The sequence below is a fragment of the Tamandua tetradactyla genome, chromosome 4, assembly GCF_023851605.1.
Source record: "Tamandua tetradactyla isolate mTamTet1 chromosome 4, mTamTet1.pri, whole genome shotgun sequence".
Lineage (NCBI taxonomy): Eukaryota > Metazoa > Chordata > Mammalia > Pilosa > Myrmecophagidae > Tamandua > Tamandua tetradactyla.
The window spans coordinates 28,632,394-28,657,426 of record NC_135330.1 but is presented as its reverse complement, the minus strand read 5'-3'; the positions used below and the strand labels follow the sequence as shown (position 1 = coordinate 28,657,426).

The 25,033-nt window shown below is 35.5% G+C and overlaps 1 protein-coding gene across 8 annotated transcripts in view; it reads right to left on the bottom strand.

The window, feature by feature from the left end:
* The window catches only part of RABGAP1L (RAB GTPase activating protein 1 like), a 734,005-nt gene that overhangs the window by 266,687 nt on the left and 442,285 nt on the right, over window positions 1–25,033 (bottom strand). For all 8 annotated transcript variants that reach the window (XM_077157041.1, XM_077157040.1, XM_077157043.1 and 5 more), the window contains one exon: window positions 12,971–13,045. In XM_077157041.1, the coding sequence (XP_077013156.1) occupies window positions 12,971–13,045 (75 nt within the window). The remainder of the gene's footprint in view (window positions 1–12,970; window positions 13,046–25,033) is intronic.

Below are 25,033 nucleotides of genomic sequence, written 5' to 3'. Positions count from 1 at the left end.
ATATTTAGTAAATGTTCTTCAAAATCAAAACCATTTGGAAGTCTGAACTTGGTCCCTAAAAAATAAAAACCTCTAAATATTAATTGAAAATCCCATTCTATAACCTCTATCTTTTAAAAAGATATCTACATTATGGGGGGTGTGCAGTCTTGGAGTTAGTATACTTCATGTTTAATTTCAGTAATATAGCCAAGTTTTAATTTTCAGTTAGTTTATGTGCCACATGAAAATAGTAGATTAAACCTATAAAATGCCAGTCCAGCTAGGGTAAAATCAATACTGGCTATCTGCAAAGGCTAAGGTTAAAAATAATAAGCTTTTATGGGATCTCAGATATGATCTCATCATAAAACTGACTAAAATGAACCCCTGTGAAGAATGAAAAAGGTTACAAACAAGATGAGTGAGAAAGTAATGGGAAATGTGTGTATCCTTCAGTAAGTGGAAATGTAGCTCTCTCTTTCTAATTAAAAGAATAAACAGGGTCTATTTAGTTAAGCTTCCCCTGGTATTTTTCTTTCTTTAGTTAATATATCCATTATCAGAAGCATCAACCAGGGTAAGCATACAAAAAGATGAGCAAAAATGTCAAAGATTTTGAAAATAAATAAAGCATCGCAAAATGTATAAAATACGGCTATAAAACAAATGCTGATTGATATTTATACCACAAAAAAAGAAATTTAAAAACTGAGATGTAATAATACTTTGAAGATAAGACAATGCCTTTTTAAGGAAGACCTTACATTTTAGTACCTATCAATATTAGGCAGTGAAGGTTGAGCCTAGACTGGTGATACTGTGTAATGTAAGTCAGATGAAAAGATGACATATTGTGGATATTTTAAATAATTTTCATTCACGACGACCACTAATGACCTCAATGGTGGCAGAAAATTGCACTGACAATAATAAATGACTAGCTTGGTCAGTGGAAATATAAACATAGTACTAAAAAATCCAAAAATAAACTGGATAATAGAGGTCCTGCTGTAGCATTAAGCATATTTACCCACTAGCCCCAATTCATAGAGTATTAGAAAATAAAATAGACTGGATTTGAGAGGTGATATACAGCAGCACACCATTATATAGTACTCCTATCATACATATAAAACAGACATAAATAATAAAATGTGGTAAAATAATTAGGAGTTTGATTATGTATTGCTTTTTATTTATCTTTTTTTTTTTTCTCACCATTCTCCCAAAGGGACCTTGCAAATACTTTTTTATTCACTGTTCAAATCACTCTGGGATTTATCGGGGCATTATTCTGGACAAACCTACAAAATCTCATTTTCTATTCAAAGTTCCAAGTACTTACGGTGTTCAATTAAACCGTCCACATAAATTATATTAGGAAATGCACTAGTCAAAATATAAATTTTGCACCAAATGAACATTTTTTGCTTTAGTCTTACACACAAGTTAAAGTTTTAAAATATGAATTATTTTTATTAAAATCATATTAAATTTAAAAATAAAAAGATTTTATTTGTAATATAACTTATTTCATGGCAAGTTTATATAATACAATGTTTAATAATGGCTGTGATTAAGAAATGGCTCACAAAATTCCTGAAAATTTACCAGTCCACCCCCTCAAGTTGGGAAGAGCTGGTTCCAGCACACCCTGGTATAAATCATGATGAAGAGTTAAGTCTATCTTCTAGGTGCAATGGAAAACCACGGGGGAGAAGGGGACTGGGTAAGTGGAGAGAGAGAGGTGTGATATGATCTGGTTTTTATATTTAGTAAGATCACACAGCTGCTATATGGAGAATGGATTAAGGGAAGGATGATTATAAATATGCTGGTTTAGTAATGATCTTCTACTTTTCTTTTTTATTAAAGGGTAAACTACAAGAACCTAGATTCAACCATTCCCCTAAAAATCCTGCTGAGAAATAGATGATGAATATGGCAATGATGCTATAGTTGAAAAAATAAACTTTTGGACTTACACTGACAGATATGAGTCCCTAAAAGGAGCTTTCAGCTAAAGCAGATTGTCTCTCAGATTTTGAGGGTTTTTTTAAAATTGTGATAACATATGCAACATAAAATTTTCCATTTTAAGCATTTTTAAGTGTGCAATTCAGTAGCATTAACCGCTTTTACAATATTGTGTTATCATAATCACCTTCTATTACTAAAACTTCTTCATCACTTAAAACAGAAACTCTTTATTCATTAAGCAACAACTCCCAAGTTTGAATTTTTTAGTTCTAAACAACAGAAGTCCTAATACCTATGTCATTATTTTATAAGGACTAAATGAGATGATGCACATGAAAGACAATATACGCACACTGTAGGTGACTGATGAATACAAACTTCCCTTCTCTTTTCTGCTTTGAAAACAGAGGCTATAACTTACACATTGACAACTACCATAAGGCTTTGTGCATATGGGGATCCAGAAGAATAAAATTAACACATACATGGATAAAATTAAATAATAAAAAAATGACAAAAGTGAATTTCTACTATTGGACCTTTCTAATGTTAAAACGATTTATACAGGGCAGTGCAACGGTGGTTCAGTGGCAGAATTCTTGTCTGCCATGCCAGAAACCCAGGTTCGATTCCTGGAGTCTGCCCATGCCAAAAAAAAAACAAAAACAAAAAAAACCCACCCATTGATTTATAGAGATATGAATTTTAAAAAGAAAAAGAAAAATGTGCTACTTTTAATATAGATCGCATCATTTCTTATGTATCACTGGGAGGAAGGTCACAGTCCTCCCCACCTCCCAAATTCTGTAACATGAAAGTGACAGGCTATATGCTCCAAGCTCCCTTTATAATTATGGCACATAAGTTGGACGGCTGGGATGAGGCTACACTACATAGCCATAGCTCTGCCTCTGAAATTTTACCAATCTTTTAGGGTTAATCATCAATGGCACTTACATCATGAGGTCCTTGGTGTTTCAAGGTCCTTGGTTTAACCTGATGAGATCTTTCCTTTCCCTGAATCCAAAGTTCTTTGGGGCAGATATTACAGTTATTTGTAATCACTGAACACCTCTTTAACTTTGTATTCCCCACAGCTCTCAGCACAGAAGCTTAAATAATGCATTACATAATATCAAGCTTCATCAATTTGTTTAAGATAAGAATTTTAGCAATACTCTGAATACCTATGCCTTTATCAATGAAGGTACGTCATAGAAGTAGGTCAATCTGTTAATAATTGCCAGGGTAAGGGCCCACAAAAAAAAATGTAGAAAGGAGTGATGTCATCAACACTGAGACACAAACAGCTACTGAAAACCTCTTCCCAGAGATTCAGTGAGGAAAAAAAAAAGCGAATTCTCACGTTTAGAACTCTGGAGGAAGGTATAGACTGGAGAAGTATCCCACAAATGCTGAACTGAAGAAAAAAAATACAGTACATAGGAAACTTTCATTTGGATTGGCCAATCTCTCCCCTCCCACTCACCTGGTCCCATGGACAGAGCTGGGATCCATCCCACCTTCCACCAGGGACAGAGACTATAAAATCTCTCACAGTAGTGGGTCAGATCCACACCTACATCTGGACACAGAGATCGAAGTTCATAGGGACCCACAACAGGACTTAAGACATAGGGGAGAAAAGGGTGGAATATAAAAGGGCAACAAGGAGGAGTTTCTAAAATGGAAGATTAGGAGGGAACAGCAGAATTTTTCCCCAAAGCAGCAAATACCCAGGCAGAAGCTACCTGAATCAACAGTTTGGGGAATACGGGACAGGGGAAGATATGTTAAGGCCCAAAACAATGGGGAATGAAGAGTCTGAGAAAATGTGTGTTCTAGTTTGCTAGCTGCCAGAATGCAACACACCAGAGATGAATTGGCTTTTAATAAAAGGGCATTTATTTTGTCAATTCTTCAGAGGAAAGGCAGCTAACTTTCCACTGAGGTTCTTTCCCACGTGGGAAAAGATGTTGGAAATGGCTCCAAGTACTAATGCAGGAATTAACTCAGAACAGGAAATAGAATACTTCTTTCTCTTGGATTATAAGGAATAAAATGATTTGGGAGAATGAAACTTAAAAAATACACTAAACCACTGGTAGTAAAGACATTAAAACATTACATTGTGCTGCTATCTGTCTAGTACCCTTTCTCCACATCCTCTGTTATCAGAATCCTTTTTCCTGGAGGAAAAGTTTTCCATTGTTCAGGAAGGGTTGACCCACTTTGCTGTCAGCACTAGGGTGACCACTAAGAACTGGGACTAGCCTATCTGAACACTCTACTCTCTTGCTTCAGGAATTGATTCAAGCATGGCCAGTGATACAAGATAGGCCCAACAGAGTCCTTCAGAGAATTTTTTTTCTTTTTTTTTTAATGCAAGAGGTAGAGCAAAAATGGTGCCTTTTAAATGAAGCCATATAACTGGGAGAACATGAAGCTGGGTCAGCCAGCAGCCTTGCTGTCTACGTGAGGAGAGTCTGCCCATGTAATCAGGGCCAGGAAATTCAAGGAGAGCAGAGATACAGAAACACAGATTCCTCAGGACAAAATATGAACTCTGGAATCCAACCACATCAAAAACCATCTCTATCCTTAGACTTTCTAGTTATGGAACCAGTAAATTTCTTTTTTTTAACTAAAGCTACATTGAGTTAGAGTTCTTTACAAGCAGCAGAAAGAATCCTGAATATTGTCATAATTACTTTACATTAAGTAATTGATAGATGATACAAAGGTAGATAGATAGATAGATAGATGTAGAAGTCTCTATCTTGTCACCTTGGACTCTGTGTTATCTTTATTTTCAGGAAAATTCATAAGTATCTCTGTTTCTCATTCCTTAAGTCTGTTGGTTAAATCTATGCTAAACCTGAATTTTTTGGAATGTATTTAAATATTCATAATTTTAAAATCTTACTTCATTTTGAAATATAACACAGAAAAATGTATAAAAGTTAAACGTACAGTTTAATGAATATTGATTATAAAATAAACAAATAATTATAAGGTACTCATATAATGACCACCCAGGTTAATAAACAGAAGACACCCACTTGTCCATTTCTAACCATGACCATCTCCTTCCTTCTAGAGAATTCACTATTATGACTTTAATGAAAATCACTTCATTGGTATTTATAGTTTTTCCATCTATGTAGTATTGAAACACATTTAGTTCTGCCTGTTTTGGACTTAATACTAATGGAATCATACTAAATCTAACCATGTAACTTGCTTTATTAATGGACCTTATGCTTAGTATTAATCTCCGTAGTGTAAAGCATTCATTTCACTGCTGTATAGTATTCCACTATATAAATATATCACAATCTATTTAATGTCTAATTAAAATTCTAATATTGGATATTCTAAAATGAGCGTTTAAGTTGTTTTCTCAAGAATTTGACTACTATGAGCAATGATCTGAGGACAATTACTATACATGTACTTTGGCATATATACGCATAAATTGACTAAGGTGTACAGCTAGGAGAAATACTACGCATGCAAATCTTTATCAGATGAAGCCAAAGTGGTTTAGAAAGGAATTTTTCTTAGTCATGGTTTAACAGATTTGAATAGCTTAAAAAATTCTGGATTATTCAAACATTCTGCACTTGGAAAGCTTCTATACATGTCAATATTAGTATACATACACTATACAATATAGGATACAATATTCTGAAAGTTCAATAAAAAATAAAAATATAATTTAAAACTTTTAACAATAACTCTTTAAAGAAATATATTGTATTAAAGGTTATCTAAAATACTTTATATGACTTTTAGAATAAATGAAATAGATAAAAGGACATTATTTATTGTACCTAAAATTGAGCAAAGGTTAATAATAATATGATACATATATTTATATATAATATATATAACAGGTTATTATTAGTATATACTAATAATATATTAATATTAGTATATTTAATGTCAAAGGCAACTGAACACTATAATGGTTGCAAGCAATCTGTGTTGCAACATTCTTCTTCAACTGTAAATGAGAAATTTCTTGTAACTACATTAATGAATATAACAGCATCTACTGTAAAAAATACTTAATTCTTCTGTTACTTATATACTGAATATTAAAAAGCTATTATCTCCCAAGAGACCATAGACATAGGAGTGGATAAACAGAATACAGTGCATACATACAATGGAATATTATTCAGCTATAAAAAGGAAAAACATTCTGACAGGCTACAATATGAACGAACCTTGAAAACTTTATGCTAAATGAAATAAGCTAGACACACAAGGACAATTATTATATAATTCCACTTACATGAAATATCTAAAATAAGCAAAGTAGATTAGAAATAAGATAGATAATAAATACGTAGAAAAACAAAGCAGATTAGAGGTTACCAGAGGTCATGGGGAGGGGAAATGGGGAGTTATTGCTTCATGGATATAGAGTTTCTGTTTTGGGTGATAAAAAAGTTTTGGTAATAGATGTAACAAATGTAAAAGATGTAACACATGTAATATGAAACATATTTAGTTATAAATGTAACAAAATAAGGTATCAGTGGCCAGTTGATTTCAAATAGACATGAGGCTATTCTGGAGGTCACTCTTAGGCAAGCTTCAGCTAGACACTGCTGATTGCTATGGTACACCAAGGCCCAACCAACAACGTTCTTAAAGAATACCCAGGGCTGTATCTGAGACTCGATAGAAGTTTCACTCACTAAGTTTATTTTTCAGAAGCCTAAAACCTCCAGATGGCTCCTAAGCCAGATAAGCCCTGAAACCCAGAGCTAAAGTCTCTTCAGAAGCATCAACCAATTGCATCTTCCTACCCCATAATGTACTCACTCCTTTTCAACATGATGGTCATTGCCCATATATCCCTAAAGACTGGTAGAAGGATCAAAGATGAAGGAGGAGTTGTAACAGAGAAGATAGGATTTAACAAATGAGTATGATTACAGAATCATACTGATATTTCTTTTTAGTGTCTTAGGGAAGCTAAGAGGAAACACTTGAAATTGTGGAACTGCAATTCATGCCATATGTTGAAATGTGTTCTATAAATACTATTACAATGTACTTTGAAATTTATTGCTTTTTATGTAAATATGTTATATTTCACAACAAAAAATGTTAAAAACTAGTTTTGGTAATATGATGGTGATGGTAACACAAAATTTGTAAATGTAACGAATACCACTAAATTGTATACTTCAAAATATCAAAATGGCAATTTTATGTTTTATATCTAAAATAAAAGTTAATATACAAATATGAAATAGTCTTTATAAATAAGATATTTAAAAATAAATTTTAGGAAATAAAAAATAAAATTAAAAAAAGGAGCTATTATTAAAACATAGAGATTTCCAAATATCAGGAGGGCCTATTTCTTAAAACTATTCAGACATAGAAAAAGTTTTAAATTTGAAACTTTGTATTTTTGAACATACTTTCATCTTTGGTCCTTTACTCCTGTTAGGCAGTAAGTGTGAAATATAAATGGACATCCGTTGAGGAAAGGACTGTGACCCAAAGGGAACAGGCTCTGACAGTGATTAATATGGACCTGCCAAAGGATGTCTGGCAGCAAAAAGAAGCAATAGCTTATATCACTGATAAAAATATTAGCCTGTAACTCCCTAATAATGTATCTCCCTGGAACCTGAGATAAAATAATTGATGAAGTGTTTGTTAGTCTGTACTAACCTATTTAAATAAATTTGTATATTTAAACCACAGAGGTAAAATATGATAAAGAAAAATATTACAGTTAACTTCAAATTGTTACTCAAATTGGTTGAATGATGGGTTGGTCAGTTAATGGAATACACTGATTAGCTGAGAATTATCACACATATTACCCGTTAAAAATTAGAATACAATATTTTTCATTAGCACTATGCTTAACATCATTGTGTCTTTCCCTAAGGATTCTGAAGGCACTCCTATATTTAAAATTCTTTTTGTAAACCATGGAAATAACTGTATAAATCTATTAATATAGAAGAGTATGACAAACTGGAATGAATTTCTGTCCATCTTATAATAATGGAAGCTATTTTGTTGAGTAAGTTCACAAAGGCTGACTTGTCATGTGGTCCTTAGACTAGGTAAAGTATAATAGATAATGTGCAGGGAAATGTTATATATTTGAGCTCTCGCTCTCTCTCTTTTATGCATGTGTGTGGGGGTAGAGGAGTGGAGTTGGATGGTGTTTCAAATAACTATGAACTTGAAATTAAATCTGTCAAATCTCAGAACAGATTTCTTGAAAGGTATTCTTCTGACTGAACTTCAATCAATAGCCTATATTGTAAACTTTATGAAGTTTAACGTAATTCACTTGATGAAGTCTAATACACTGAAACATGAAGAGCAATGGTTTCCTGTTTTCTGTGGGTATTTATTATTGAAGCCTTTCTCATTTTGGGTCCCTCTGCTTTCTCTAAGGGACTATGGGTCTAAATGCAAAACTGTGGGATATGCAAAGGTTTAGATCAGAAAGTTTCACCACCCGTGGCTTGAACATTAACTCCTCACAGAGTAGTTATAAAGGCTCCCTTTAGATAAATGCTTTGAACCTTGATGAATATACCCATTTATATGCTCCAAATCCCTGTAGTAGGGATCTGACTAGTCTAGATATCAGATGGGCTTAAAATAGTAGAAATAAGTGGCCCTGAGAATGTGTGGCCCTAAAGCGTTTGATCATCACATAGAGTCCCAAAAAATGGGATGTGGAGATTGTAAAGAAAGAAAGATAACAGGGAGAGGATGGATAAGATTATAAACAGATGATAAAACTACAAAGGAAGAAATCAATTTCAAAGTAAAATAAGAGTGATGAATCACATTAGTATCACTGTGTATCATCATCAATAAAATCAGGTTATTAGAATTTGGACTATCAATCTACTATAATTACTCTTCATTTCCAGAATATCAAAACCAAAGGAAATGCTTTAAACACTTTCGATTTCTTTGTTGCATCTGACCCTATTCATTGCTTTCTCTCTACTGAGAATATAAAATTCAAGGGCTCCACTTCCTCACTAGCCCTCTAAATTTTGGGTGTGCCTGGGCACTTTCCTATTTTCCTTATTACTCTATTTATTCTTCTTAGGTGAGCTGATCCACTTTTGATAGTTCAGATTTTATTTCTCTCCCAACATGTGTCTAGTAGCCAATTAGTTAGTGGACAACTCCAATTAGATATTTCAGAAATACCCCAAGCTCAATGAATTCAAGCCAGACTTCATCATCTACTTCTAATTTTTTTCCTTCATTCAGTTTCAGAGGATGTAAGAAAATTTGCTAGAAAATTTGCTAATCTATCAACAAAAATCCACCAATTTTGCCTCCTTAATGTTTAATTTCTTTCTTTTTTTCTGGGGCTCAATATCTATTTACTAACTGGTCTCTCTACCATTATCTCTTCAATTCCACCCTCTACACAGATATAATAATATCTCATCAGAAATGGACATTTATATCATTCCCTTGCTGCAAAGTGATCAATGGTTCCTCATTAGCTTTAGAATAAAGCCCACATTTCTTGGCAAGGTTACAAAGTCTTCATAATTTGGCTTGTGCTCACATTACCATCTTGACCTCACACCATTCCCTGCATATATTCCCTATAATAACCTGCAATTTCACATTGCTTCCCTTATATGCTGTGCCCTTTCATATTTCCATACATTTGCTCACAATGTTCCTTTAGTCTTCAATTCTCTACTCCTTTACTTTCACCCTTGCCTCCCCTTAACTTTTGTTACTTGTATTTGCAAAGTTTGCTACCTTCTCCAGAAAGACTCTCCTGAAAGTTCTTCCAAAGGTTAGGTAATTCTCCTCTCTATTCTTTTACCCTGTGAGTTCCTTTCACTGGGCATACTAGAAATTCTTCTTCAGTGACCAAGTATTAAAATTTGTCTTCAGAAAACTCAGTAAAGACACATAAAAAGTAATAAAAATAAGTGTGTGCCTATATTTCTATGTCCCATCCTAGATTGTGAGGTCTTTGAGAACATGAATTATAAGTTATTCATCTTTGTAATGCAATTTCCTAGTATAGTACCTGGTGTGCCAGTCTGAAACTGTCATACACCATAGAAAAACCATGTGCTTTAATCTTCATTCAATATTGCTGGTTGGGATCTTTTATATTGTTTCCATGGAGATGTGGTCCACCCAACTGTGGATGGCAACTTTTGATAAGTGGTTTTCAGGAGAAGTGTCTCCATCCATTCAAGATGAGGTTGCTTACTGGAGTCCTTTAAGAGGGCAAAAGCTGCACTGGCGACAGAGCCCACACAGCCAGAGACCTTTAGAGATGCAGAAAGAAAGTGCCCCAGGGAAAGCTGTTTGAGGAAGCCAGGAAAGAAAGCTAGGAGACATTGTCCAGTGCCTTTTCAGCTGACAGAGATGTTCCGGACCCACTGGCCTTTCTTGAGTCAAGTTACCTTTATCTGGATTCCTTAGTTTGGACATTTTTGTTGCCTTAGAACTGTAAACCTGCAACTTAATAAATTTGCCCCCGCCGCCACTTTTTAAAAAAATAAATTCCCTTTTTAAAAACCATTCCATTTTTGGTATATTGCATTCTGGCAGCTTTAGCAAACGAATAAACCTAGCAATCAGTGTTCAATATTGTTCTGTTAGGTAAAAAGACTGATAGGAAAGAGAATACAAAAAAAAAATCATAGGGTGTGGCTTCCTCATGGTAGCATAAGTCTTTCCTTGGAAAAGTTATCTCTCAGAAACAACTAATAAGGATAAATCATATGTGCTTGGAATTGTGGATGACAATATAGACTGGAGAAGAATTTCACAAATGCTGAGCTGAAGAAAGAAAAAAATAAAGAGCACAGGAGATTTACAACCTGGACCTGCCCATCTGTACCCCTCCCCTCATGTGGACCCATACAACCTAAGAGTCACACAAAGGCAGCGTGGCCCAATGACCTCCTACCATGGATTCAGACCAAAGAGACACTCACTGCAGTGAGCTAGAACCTCACATATGTTCCGACACAGGGATCCAAGTTCTCAGCTCAATCTCTAATTGTTGGATCACCTTAACAAACAGATGAACAACAATAACAACAACAACAAAAACGGTCCTTTTTGAACACTAATGCCATCTGGCTTCCAGGGTGGGATAACTTAATGGGGAATTGACTGGAGGCAGAAAAGCCTCATGGAAAAAAAACAAAAGGAGGCAGGGGGACTGAACTGCTGTACAACAGGATGGGTCCCAGAACTGAAAAGGATAATGAAAATGGGCACTGAGTTAGACTGAGAGAGGAAGAGAAGTTAAATCATTGGAGCTAAGGAAAAAAATCTGCACAAAAACCAATGGAACAGAGGAAAGGAAGCTTCTCCTGTGGATGAAATAATTGCATAAAAAAGGCAATCTTAAAAGTTGTACTGCACATCCAGGGCAAGAATCAGGTGCAGAAGATCTGAGAAAACCTGAAAAGTTAAACACGGGCTACTCTAAAGGTCTAGTATAAGTTGGACCAAACATCAAAGAAAAGGCTTAACACAGCCAAAATAACACCGGGGAGAAATGACCTTCAGAGTTAGCACATCAAAATAAACAGATGCTCAGACTTCAACAAAAAAATTACAAGCGATACTAGGAAGCAAGAAGAAATGACTCAGTCAAGAGAACTAATCAAAACCTCATAGGAGACACAGAGTTTGCAACAACTAATCAAAGACGTTCAAACAAATCTTCTAAATTAATTCAAGGAGATGAAGGAAAATATGGATAGAAATAAACTCTAACAGTAGTTAGAGAGCTAAAGTATATTAAGAAGACAATGTATGAGCAAAAGAGAAGATTTAGAAAGTTTAAAAAGAAGCATAAATTACAAGGATGAAAGGTACGATAACAGAAATTAAAAATACACTAGAGGGGGCAGGCCATGGTGGCTCAGCAGGAGGAGTTCTTGCCTGCCATGCCAGAGACCCAGGTTCAATTCCTGGTACCTGCCCATGGAAAAAAACAAAACAAAACAAAAATATACTAGAGGGATACAACAGCAAATTTCAATAGGTAGAGGAAAAAAACAGCATACTAGTTGGTAGGACATGTGACAATATGGATGAACCTTGAAGACATCATGTTGAGTGAAATAAGCTAGACACAAAAGAAAAATATTGTATGATCTCACTAATATGAAATATTTAGAATAAGCAAACTCATAGAGTCAAAATCTAGAATACTGATTACCAGGGGCTGAGGAAGAGGCAGTGAATGTGAAGTTAATGCTTAAATTGCACAGAATTCTATTTGGGTTGACTGTAAAGTTTTGGTGGTGAAGGTAGCACAACATTGTAAATGAAATTAACACACTGAATTATATGTGAATGTTAAAAGGAGAAATTATAGGTTGTATATTTGTTACTAGAATAACAGTTTAAAAACAAAACAAAACAGGACTGTACAATAACAACAGTGACTCCTATTTTAAATGATGGGGTAGATTTAATAGAAAAATCATTAAAAGGTTCTTTCATGAATTGTAACAAATAGACTGCATTAATGCAAGGTGTTAATAACAGTGTGTTATATACGAACTCTTTATACATCATTTTTCTATAAACCCACTTCTCTAATTTTAATAAATAAATTAATAAGTAAACAAACATCATAGAAAGTATAAAAAGCTTTTTTGCCATAGGGTATTTGGTTCATAATGGTTCTGGTCCTGTTCATATCTGGCAGTTACACTGACTCTTGTAATTCTAAAAGTTTCTAGTTAAAAATAAATCCAAATAAGAAATTTATTCCCCTTTAGAAAGTAAAATTAATTGCACTGAGAAACTGTCTTCTTCCTAACATTAGATCTCTTACTTTGTCACACAAGGTATATTTTTAAAAGGATATGCCATATTTGATCTCCACCAGGTAAGTGAGAAATAAAAAGCAAGAACAAAACCAAGTAGAAAATAAAATAAACTTGGCAGCACTGTACCATTTGTTACATGGAAAATTACTTACATGCAGCAGCAAAACAGCAGCAAGAAACGACTGTCCTTGACAGTACCCAATATCTTCATCATAGACAGAGTAGGCCTAGAGAAAACATATAGAGAAAAAAGCACTGTAAACCTTCACAGATTTTTGCTTCAGGGTTATCGCACAGCAGGCTCCTGCTTGTTCCTGCCCCTGGGCTGCCCACCACAATTTCACTGATCCCTCAACATCAGCATATGTGCCATTAGCGCAATGTGGTTCCCCAAAGAGGCTGAGGATTTTCTAGAGCAGTTCTAGAAGCCTCTTCATTCTCAGGATCAACCTAAAATTTTGGAACTAAGAAGCTGCTCAGAGCACTGAGCATGAGACCATTTTTGGGATTCTAGGACTATAGTTAATAGTATACAATTATTAACTATAATTCTTAAGAATGTTCTTTAATGAATTGTTAAGATATGTACCACACTAATGCAAGGTGTCGCTAACAGGGTGGTATATGGGAACTCTTTATTTTATGAATGATTTTTTTGTAAATCCACCGCTTCTCTAATTAAAATCAATCAATTCATTTTGGGAAGGTTCTAGGGTTGATGTACTAGGGAGGTTCTGATTGCTACAAGGGAGAAATCTTGAAGCTACTAAGTGTAGTTCAAATCCCCTAGCCTGACCTACAAAAAAGTCACCTACAAAAGAATCCCTAGAAGTTCTCAAAGCCCTTCTAAATTATACTTCCACTTTTCAGAATGCTGAAGGGTAAAAATGACTCCTTTCATCTATTCCATCGAGGCAAAACAGAAACATTTATTGCCTTGGGATTTCTACAAGATGACTGAGAGTCTGGTGCCACATACAGGTGCCTCTGCTATAGGTACTCTGGGTATATACATCTTCGATTTCATTCTTATCAGGCTGGCTGGCATATAGCCAAAGAAGCCCATTCACAGGAAATATAGTACTTGTTCAACTTTTATACCGTTCAAGATAACATTCATTTATTTGTCTTTAGAGGAAAGGAAATAAGGTGGTATGCTTAATATACACTAACTAGTACTTCAAACTACTGCTATTATAATTTTTTCAAAGATGCGCTGTACTAGTTTTTAGGAGGTTGAATCAGTTATAGTAGTCAGAGTGTACTGAACAAAGAGGAAAGAACGGGTCAGCAAGTTTTCTCTGTAAAATGTAAGAAAGTCAATATTTTTGGCTTTGCAAGACACATATGGTATCTGTTGCATACTCTTCTTTGTTTGTATTTACTTAGCAACCTGTTACAAATATAAAAACTTTTCTTAGCTCATGGGCAGTACAAAAGTAAGCTGCATGGACATAGTTTTTCTGACCCCAGACTTAGAACAAGAATTTGTTCAGGTGTTCCATACTTATTTTAAAAAGAAATATACCAATCTTGCTGTTTGAGACTTGCACACATATCCCATCCCATGTATCAATCACTGTGTCATGCTTCATTTTAGTGAAGAAATTTCCATTAAATTTGTTTTATCTAATGCATTATAATCTTGTGAGTATAAAAATTGTCTCTATTAGGGCAATGAGTGTCAAAGGTAACTACCTAGGAAGGGATATAATATGGAGGGTTCAGGGTTATATCTCCGAAATGCCTAGGTAGTCAGAGTGTGGTATCTGGAACTCTTGTTCTCTCTTGTTTAAAAAAATAAACTTTATTGAAGCATAGTTTATATTAAATAAAATGCATAATTTTAATTGTACAATTTGTCATGCTTTGACAAATGCAGGCATCCAGGTGATACTGCCAATACAGATTATTTCCATCATTACAGAAAGTTCCCACATGCCACTTTGCAGTCAAATGACCTCCAACCTAGGCAACCAATAATACTGAATTTTATTACAATACATGAATTAGTTCTGCACATTTTAATATTTCATTCAAATGGAATAACATAATACATAGTACTCTTTTTTTGTCTGGCTTCTTCACTCAGCATTATGTTTCTGAGATTCTTCCATGTTGTTGTGTGCACCAGCAGTTCATTCCTTTTAATTGCTGGGTAATATTCCAATGTATGAATCTGACACAATTTGTTTATCCATTCTCCTGCTAATGAACATTTGGGTTATTTCCAGTGTTTGGCCAGACTGAATAAAGCTACTATATATGCACAGGCCTTTTTGTGGATATAGGCTTTCATTTTCCTTGGGTAAATACCTAGGAGTGGAGGTTTGAATATTATGAACATGTTTACTTTTTTTGGCAGTGCAGGCTCTGGGAATCAAACCTGGGTCGATTCACGTTTCAGGCAAGAATTCTACGACTGAGCTACCCTTGCACTGCCCTATATATGTTAACTTTTTTTCTTTTGCATGTGCAGGCTCTGGGAATCGAACCTGGGTCTCTGGTATGGCAGGTGAGAATTCTGCTACTGAGCCACCATTACACTGCCTTATGTACGTCTACTTTTAATTGTTTTTGCTGTTGTTTTCATTTTGTATGGGCAGGCATGGGAATCGAACCCAGGTCTCTGGCATGGCAGGCAAGAACTCTGCCTGTTGAGCCACCATGGCCCACCCTATGTATGTTTACTTTTAATAAGCAATTGCCAAATTACTCTTCAAAATACTTGTAAATTCTTACTACCCCACCAGCAAAGGATGAGAATTTCTGTTGCTTCACATCCTTGTTAGTACTTCTTATTGCCAGTTTTTAATTTTACCCTTCACTCACGTTTTTTTAGAGAAGTAGGTTTACAGAGCAATCATGAAAAATACAGGATTTCCATATGCCACCCCACCACTAAAACCTTACATCGTATGGAACATTTGTTACAGTTGTTGATAGGCCATTTTTATCATGGTATTAGTAATTAAAATCCATGGTTTAAATTAGGGTTCACTGTTTTTCCACGTTTTTTTTTTTAATTTTATTCTGTTACCATATACACAATATAAAATTTCTCCTTTTAATCATATTCATATATCTATTTCAGTGCTGTCAATTGTTTTCATAATGTTGTGCTACCATTGTCACCATCCACTACCAAAAACTTTCCATAGTTTCAAATAGGAATCCTGTATATTTTAAGCCCTAACTTCCCATTCCCTCGCCTATATTCTTGATTCTGACTCTATGAGTTGGCTTATACTACTTGCTTCAAAACAGTGACATCATATAATAATTTGTCTTTTTGTGTCTGGCTTATTTCACTCAACAAAGTATCTTCAAGACTCATTCATATTGTCACAGCTATCAGGACTTCATTCCGTTTTATGGCTGAATAATATATCATTGTATGTATATACCACACTCTGTATATCCATTCATTGGTTGATGGTCAAGTGGGTTGCTTGCATCTTTTGGCAATTATGAAAAATGCTGCTATGAACATCAGTGTACAAGTATCTATTCAAGCCCCTTCTTTTAATTCTTCTGGGTTTTACTTAGTAGGAGGTCTGCCAGGTCATATGGTAGCTCTATATTTAGCTTCCTGAGGAACTGCCAAATTGTCTTCCACAGCTGCTGCAACATTTTACATTGCCATCAGCAATGAACGACAACTCCTATTTCTCCACATCCTCTCCAACACTTATTATTTTCCATTTCTTTTTAATAGCAGCAATTCTAATGGGTGGGAAATGTGGTTTTGGTTTGCATTTCTCTGATGGTTAATGATGCCGACTATCTTTTCATATGCTATTTGGCCATTAGTATCTCTTCTTTGGAGCGATTTCTGTTCAAGTCTTTTGCCCATTTTTTTTTTTTTTTTTTTTTTTTTTTTAAAGAGGGAGGAAGGGAAGGAAAGACAGAGAGAAGGAAGGAAGGAAGGGAGGAAGAAAGGGAAACATCTTCTTGTTTTATTGTATTTTGTTTGTTTGTTTGTTTTTTACATGGGCTGGGGCCGGGAATCGAACCGAGGTCCTCCGGCATGGCAGGCAAGCACTTTGCCCGCTGAGCCACCGCGGCCCGCCCCTTTTGCCCATTTTTAATTGGGTTATTTTGTTGTTGTTGTTAAATTGAAGGATTTCTTTATAAATTCTGTATAGTAAGCCTTTAACAGATAAGTAGTTTCCAAATATTTCCCCCCATTCTATAGCCTGTTGTTTTACTTTCATGATAAAGTCTTTAGATGTGCAAAAGTTTTTAATTTTGATGAAGTCCTATTTATCTCTTTTATCTTTTGAGGCTTGTGCTTTGGGTGTAAAGTCTAAGAAACCATTGCCTAACACAAGGTCCTGAAGATGCTTCCTTATGTTTGCTTCTAGGAGTTGGACAGTTCTAGCTCTTATATTAAGGTCTTAGATTCATTTTGAGTTGATTTTTGCATATGCTGTGAGGAAGAGGTCCTCCTCCCTTTTTTAAAAAAATGGAGATCAATTTTTGTGATCTGCTACTTCTACTGCTAGTGTTCTAAGTTTTTTTTTTTAAATCACAACAGAATGCTGTGTTCTGTCAAATATCTTTTCTGTATCAATTGAGATCATGTTGTCTTTTCCTTCATTGTGTTAATGTGGTGTCTTATATTAATTGATTTTCTTATGTTGAACCAATCTTGCACACTAAGGATAAATCTGAATTGATCATGGAATATAATTTTTTTACTATGCTGTGAGATTCAGTTTGCTAGTATTTTGTTGAGGATTTTTACATCTATATTCATAAGAGATATAGGTCTTTAGTTTTATCTTGTAGTATCTATGGCCTCAGAGAATGAGTTTGAGAGTGGTACCTGTTTTGGTTTGCTAAGGCTGCTGAAATTCATTATATCAGAAATGTATTGGCTTTTACAATGGGGATACATTAGCTTACAAATTTATAGTTCTAAGGCCATGAAATGTCCCAATTAAGGCATCAATAGGACAATACCATCTCTGAAGAAAGGATGCTGGCATCTGGGATTCCTCTGCCAGATAGCAAGGCATATGTTCATCATCTGCTCATCTTTCTCTTCCAGGTTTCCTTCCTTTCAGCTCCTGGTTCCAACTGCCTCCTCTCTGAGTTTCTGTGGATCCTTTCTAAGCATCTCCATGAAGCACCTTTGGAGGCTTTTCCTATAAACTCTCTTTGCTCTTTCCATTCTTTATCCTCTCATAAAGGGCTCCACTAAAAAGACTGAGACCCACCTTGGATGGGGTAGATCACATCTCAAATTGAAGTAATCTAACCAAGTTTCCACCCACAGTAGGTCTGTATCCACAGGAATAGATGAAAAGAATATGGCTTTTTCTGGGGTACATAACAGCTTCAAACCAGCACAGTATCTTCTCTTCAATTTTTTGGAAGAATTTGAGTAGAACTGAATTTAAGTTTTCTTGAAATGTTTGGTAAAATTCCCCTGTGAAGCCACATATTCTGGGATTTCTTTTTTAGGAGGTTTTAGATTACTGATTAAACTCTTTACTAGCAATTGGTTTGCTGGATCTTCTGTTTCTTCTTGACTCAAAGTAGGTAGTTTGTGTGTTTTTAAGAATTTGTCCATTTCATCTCAGTCATCTAATTTATTGGCATACAGTTTGCTCATAATATTCTGTTATAGTCCTTTTTATTTCATTGGGTTGATAGTAATGTTCCCTGTTCATTTCTGATTTTCTTTATTTGTATTCTCTTTTCTTCTCTGTCACTCTAGCTAAATGTTCGTCAATTTTACTGATCTTTTCAAAGAACTAACTTCTGTTTTTTTGATCCTCTCTATTGTTTTTGTTGGTTTGTTTCCTATTTCATTTATATCTGTTTTAATCTTCATTATTTTCTTCCTTTTGCTCACTTTGGGTTTAGTTTGTTCATCTTTTTCTAGTTTTTTTTTTTTCCGTTTTGAGATTAGTTCTCTGAGTTGAACTCTTTTTTCTTTTTTAATGTAAGAATTTAGAGCTATAAATTTCCCTCTCAACACTGTGTTCACTGAAGCCCCTAAGTTTGGTATGTTGCATTTTCATTTTCTTTTGCCTCAAGATAGTTCCCAATTTCACTTCTGATTTCTTCCTTAATTCACTGGTTGTTTAATTTTCACGAATTTGAGAATTTTTCATTTCTACCACTGTTATTTATTTCTAACTTCGTTTCCTTATTGTTGGAGAATATATATTGTATGATATGACAATTTTTGAATTAACTGAGACTTGTGTTGTGACCCAAGATACGGTCTATCCTGGAGAATGATCCATTAACACCCAAGAGGAACAGGTATTCTGTCTTTGTTCGGTACAATGTTGTATACTGTCTGCTAGGACTACTTGGTTTAGGGCATTATTCAAGTTTTGTACTTACTGTTCTTCTGACTGGATGTTTATTCCATTATTAAGAGTGGTGTGTTCAAGTCTCCTGCTATTAATTTTTTTTGCTCTTTACATTGTTCATTAAAATAACACAAAGAAATACATTTCATAAAGATTTTGTCAAGTGTTTTGAGTTTCTGTTTCATTTGTCAATTAACAAAAAAACTTAAATTAACCAGAACCCTGTTTGTCTAAAAATTCCAGTCAATTAGCTACAAACATTGCTGTTATTTTTTGCTGCGAATGCTCCTTTCCCATTTCCTATGTTTTCTCATTGTACTTTCTCTGTATTTCCTTGGTCAAACTTCCCAAAGATTGGTTTATATTATTGGCTTTTATTTTTACATTTTTTTTATTATGAAACATAGCAATATACAAAAAAGCAATAAATTTCAAAGTACATTGTAACAAATAGTTATGGAACAGATTTTAGGGTTTGATACGGGTTACAATGCATCAATTTTAGGTTTTCCCTTCTAGCTGCTTCAAGACACTGGAGACTAAAAGAAATAGTAATATAGTGATTTAGGTGTCATACTCATTTGTTAAATCCTATCTTCTCTGTTATAACTCCTCCTTTTCCTTTGATCTTTCTTCCAATCTTTAGGGGTATTGATAATATGAGACAGGGAATGGAACTAACTGATGTTCTTGGAGAGGCTGGCCCCCCTGAGTTCAGGACTTATTTGGTCTAGGAACCTGTATTAGCTAAGGTTCTCTAGAGAAACAGAATCAGCAGGAGATATCTGCAAATGCAAAATTTATAAAAGTGTCTCATGTAACCGTAGGGATGTAAGATGCAAGATCTGTAGGACAGGGAACGAACTGGCAGCTCCAATGCAGGGCTTCAGCGAACTCTCAGGAGAGGCTGCTGGCCAACCATAGGAATGTTAAGAGTCCAAGATCTGTAGGGCAGGCTACGAACTGGTAGCTCCAATAATGGTCCTCAAATGAGCTCTCAGGAGAGGCTGTATAGTCTCTTCCGAACCCTCCTTAAAAGCCTTCTGGTGATAAGATTAAGCATCGCTCATTGCAAAAGACACTCCCCTTCGCTGATTGCAAACACAGTCAGCACAGATGCTGTCAACGTGGTCATGATTTAAATGCATGAAATATCTTTACAGCAACAGATAATGCCAGCGCTTGCCTGATCAGACAACCGGGCACCACCACCTGGCCAAGTTGACACATAAACCTGACCATGACAGAACCCATCCGGAGGCTGTAGGTTCTGGAAAGTAATCACAATGCATGAAACTTTTGTAGAATCTTATAGAGCCATAGGCATTCTTTTGGTTTGACAGGAAGGTTTTGGTTTTGGTTTGACAAGCCATGCAAATAGCGATATCTAGCTGAAGCTTGCATCTGAGTACCTTCCAGAATAGCCTTTCAGTTCTGTTTAAACTTTCACAGCCACTGATACCTTATTTTGCTAAATTTCTTTTCCCCCTTTTGGTCAGGAAGGCATTGCTGATCCCATGGTGGCAGGGCTAGGCTCATCCCTGGGATTCACTTCTCTTATTACCCCTGGATGTCATGTCCCATGTAGGGGGGAGGGCAATGATTTTACTTGCAGAGCTGGGCTTAGAGAGAAAGAGAGAGAGGCCACACCTGAGCAACAGAAGAGGTTCTCTGGATGTAACTCTTAGGCAAAATTATAGGTAGGCTTAGCTTCTCCACTATACAGATAAGCTTCACAAGAGCAGGTCTCAAGATCAAGGGCTTGGCCTATTGACTTGGGGGTGCCTGATGGTTGAAACAGTATTAAGCGTTTTCCCATATAGTAAAGCTTGATAGGCCCATATTTTTTCTTCCGTCCCTCAAGGGACTTTGCCAGTACTTTTTAATTATCTGCTCAACATACTCTGGGAAGTGTCTGAGTACTACATTGAGCTATACAGAACTACAAGCCCTCATTCCCATTCTGGGCTCCATATGTCAGGTTGTTTAAATGAGCTATCCAGACAGGTTGAGTTAGATTATGTGCTAGAAAATTTAGATTATGTGTTAGGAAATTCAGGTTTGGGATAAAATAAGTAAATAAACCTCTCTTCCTTTGGTCTCACATAGTAGGCGAAGTTCTAAATTAAATACACTGCCATCCTTTACCCTGTATCCTGATTTACCTCAGTTCCGACTCAATAGGCTTTGTTCTTTTCTGTAATTGACGTCTGATCTCTCTTCTGGTTTCTTTAACAGTCGTATGTGGCGATGCTGACTTTCAAAGCTGCAGATCTCCTACTCTGAGCCTTAGGTGTCATACAGATTCCCAAAGTTCCAGAGAAATATCAGGTAATACATATATAGGACAGCATGTCAAAATCTAGAAATAACAATTACAGCTCAGGGCTAAATGCGACTGCTATAAGAGCTTCCAATCTAGGCTCTGATTTTCTTATAAGTATTTTCTAAAAGATACTATACAGTATTTGTTCTGTTCTTTTATTTCTGGCTTACCTTGCATCACATAATGTCCCCCAGATTTATTCACCTCATTGCATGTCTCATGATTTTGTTTCTTTCTGTAGCTGCACAATAGTTTATCATATGTATACATCCCAGTTTGCTCCTACTATTAATGTAAAACCGTCAATTTCTCCCTTCAAATCTGTCTGTATTTGCTTCACATATTTTGGGCCCTGCTGGGAGGTGCTCATATATTTATAACTGTTACCTCTTCCTGTTGATTTGTCTCCTATATCAATGTATAATGACCATATTAGTCCCTCATAACCCTTCGACTTAAACGCTATTTATCCAATATTACTATAGCCAACCCAGCTCTTTTTCGGTTAATAAGGGATCTTTTTTAATCCTTTCACCCTCAACTTACCGGTATCTTTGACTTTTAGGTGAGTCTCTTGCAGACAGCATAAGTTGGGTCATACTTTTAAAATATTTTCTGCAAATCTTTTAATCTATCTAAAGTCTGATACCTTTTTTGGTCCCTCATTTCCATTAAAGCCTACTTTCATATGTATTTGCTTCTTTGTGTTGTACCATACTGAGCATCTACACACTTACATCTGGATATATTTTCATCTGTTTTCCTTGTGGCTACCTTGGGTTAAATTTAAACATCCTAAATATATAATAATCATATTTGGTTTGATACCAACTTAACTTCAATAGCATTTACATATACTTTTCCTGTACATCTCTGTCCCCCACACCATTTTTCTGGTACTTGTTCTCACTTATATCTTCATATATTGTATATCTAAAAACCTAGCTTATCATTACTTTTTATGCATTTGCATTTTAGCACTTCTTAGAAAGTAAGAAGTAGCTACATATCAAAAAGTACAGTACGATAATACTGGCATTTATAATTACCCAGATGTTACTTTACCACAGGTCTTTATTTCTTTATGCTGCTTTGAACTATCATCTAGTACCTTTTCCTTTCAGTCTAAAGAACACCCTTTTGCATTGCTTGTATGGTCAGCCTAGTGGTGATGAACTCCCTCAGGTTTTGTTTATCTGAGAATGTCTTAAACTCTCTGATTTTTGATATAGTCTTGCTAGATATAAAATTCTTGGCTGACAATTGTTTTCCTTCAGAACTTTAAGTATTTCAACCCACTGCCTTCTTGCCTCCATGTCTGCTGATGAGAAACTGGCACTCAATCTAACTGGGACTCCCTTGTACGTAACACTTTACTCATCTCTTGCAGTTTTCAGAACTCTCTCCTTGTCCTTTCCATTTGACAGTTTAATCAGTATATGATGGAATGTATTTTTCTTCATGTTTATCTGATTTGGTATTCTCTGAGTTTCTTCAATGTGTACATTCATGTATTTTGCTAAGTCTGGGAAGTTCTCTGTAATTGCTTCTCTGAGTATTCCTTCTTTCCTTTTCTTCTTTTTCTGAGAGTCTAATAATGTATGTATTGGTACACCTGATGATATCCCATAGTTGTATTAAGCTGTTTTCACTTCTAATATTTCTTTTTTCTTTCTGCCCCTCAGCCTGATTCATTTTAAGTGTTTTGTCTTCAAGTTCATGGATTCTTTCTTCTGACAGCTCTAATAAACCCTTCAAATCCTCCTGGTCCTTTTTCCTATTAGTTATTGTGGTCTTCAACTTCAGTATATCTGTCTGAGTCCTTTCCAAAATTTCTATCCCTTTTCTTAGACTCTCATCTTGTTCATTCATTGTTTTCCTGATAGTCCTTAGTTCTTTCTCTATACTTTCCTTCATCTCCTAAAGCAGTTTTTAAGATCTTTTTTTTTTATAGCTCAGATGCAGCTTCATTCAGTGTTTTAACATCATTTTTTTTTTTTATAAAGGCTTTGTTTGGTATGTCCACATTCTTATCTTCTTCACTGGTGTTTTCTTTATTTTTATGTTTCTTTGGAGATGTCATTTCCTGCTTCTTTATTTGTCTTGTACTCTTTTTGCACATTGTACATTAGAATATTTTTAAATGTTAAATCTGGGATGTACTCCTTGGGATGTTTGTTTCTTAGTTTTGTAACCACCTGGTGATAAAACAGATTTTCTTGAGCTTTAGCCCTCTTATCAGGAGGGTCTGCCCAAGGCAAAAATGTAGGGTTCAGGGTTATCCCTGTCTTTCTGGGTCTCTGTCCTGCCCTGGGCTTTTGCTTTTTAATAGTTCTCTAGTTTCCCTCTTTGTAGGAGTCTGCTCTGCTTCCTGGGACAGACCTTTCTCTTTTGGGTACAGCCTTCCCTCTTCCAGGTATTTTATGAAGAGCTAGTCTTTGTCCCAGACTGTTCACCTCTTTTTTGTTTTGTTTGTTTTACACTCCTTTCCTTGTCTCACAGTCCTTCTGCCTGGAAAGTCAATCCTGGGAAGAGGGTCACACCAGAGAGGACTTTTCAAGCCAGTCTTCGCCCATTCAAGCTGGGTCTTAATCTTTTTACTGGAGTCCTTTAAGAGAAAACGATCTTCCCTATGCGGGACACAATTTCTCCCTACGTGGGACATGATTCTCAGGAGTGTAATCTCCCTGGCCAAATGGGAAAGGACAACCGGGATGAGCTGACACCCGGCATCAGGGGAATGAAAAAGCCTTCTTGACCAAGAGGGGTAAGAGAGAAATGAGACAAAATAAAGTTTCAATGGCTGAGAGATTTTAAACAGAGTTGAGAGGTTATCCTGGAGGTTACTCTTATGCATTATATAAATACTCCTTTCTTAGCTTAGGTATATTGGAGTGGCTGGAGGGAAGTACCTGAAACTGCTGAATTGTATTCCAGTAGCCCTGATTCTTGACAACAATTTTATAACTACATAGATTTTACAATGTGATCGTGAAAACCTTGTATCTGATGCTCTTTTTATGTAGGGTATGGACAGAGAGTTAAAAATAAGGATAATAAATAAATAATAGAAGAGGATAAGAGGTAAAAAAAATTGGGTAGATTGAAATAGTAGTAGTCAATGAGAGGGAGGGGTAAAGGGTATGGAATGCATGAATTTTTTTTCTTTTTTCTTTTTCTGGGGTGATGTTAATGCTCTAAAAATAAGCCCAGCGAGAATACACAACTATGCAATGATATTGTGAGCCACTGATTATATGGCTTGGTGTCTGAAACCAGACGCCAAAGGACCAGCAGATGCCACCCACATGCCTTCCCTGCTGACAGAGATATTACAGAAGTTATTGGCCTTTCTTGAGTCAAAGTATCATTCTTTAGATGCCTTAGTTTGGACATTTTTACGGCCTTAGGACTGTAAATTTATAACTTAATAAAGCCCCTTTATAAAACCCAACTCATTTATGGTATACTGTATTCTGGCAGTTTTAGCAAACAAAAACAGAAGTGTTCTCCATTTTGGAAAAGGTTTTTGTAAAATTGGTATTATTCCATAA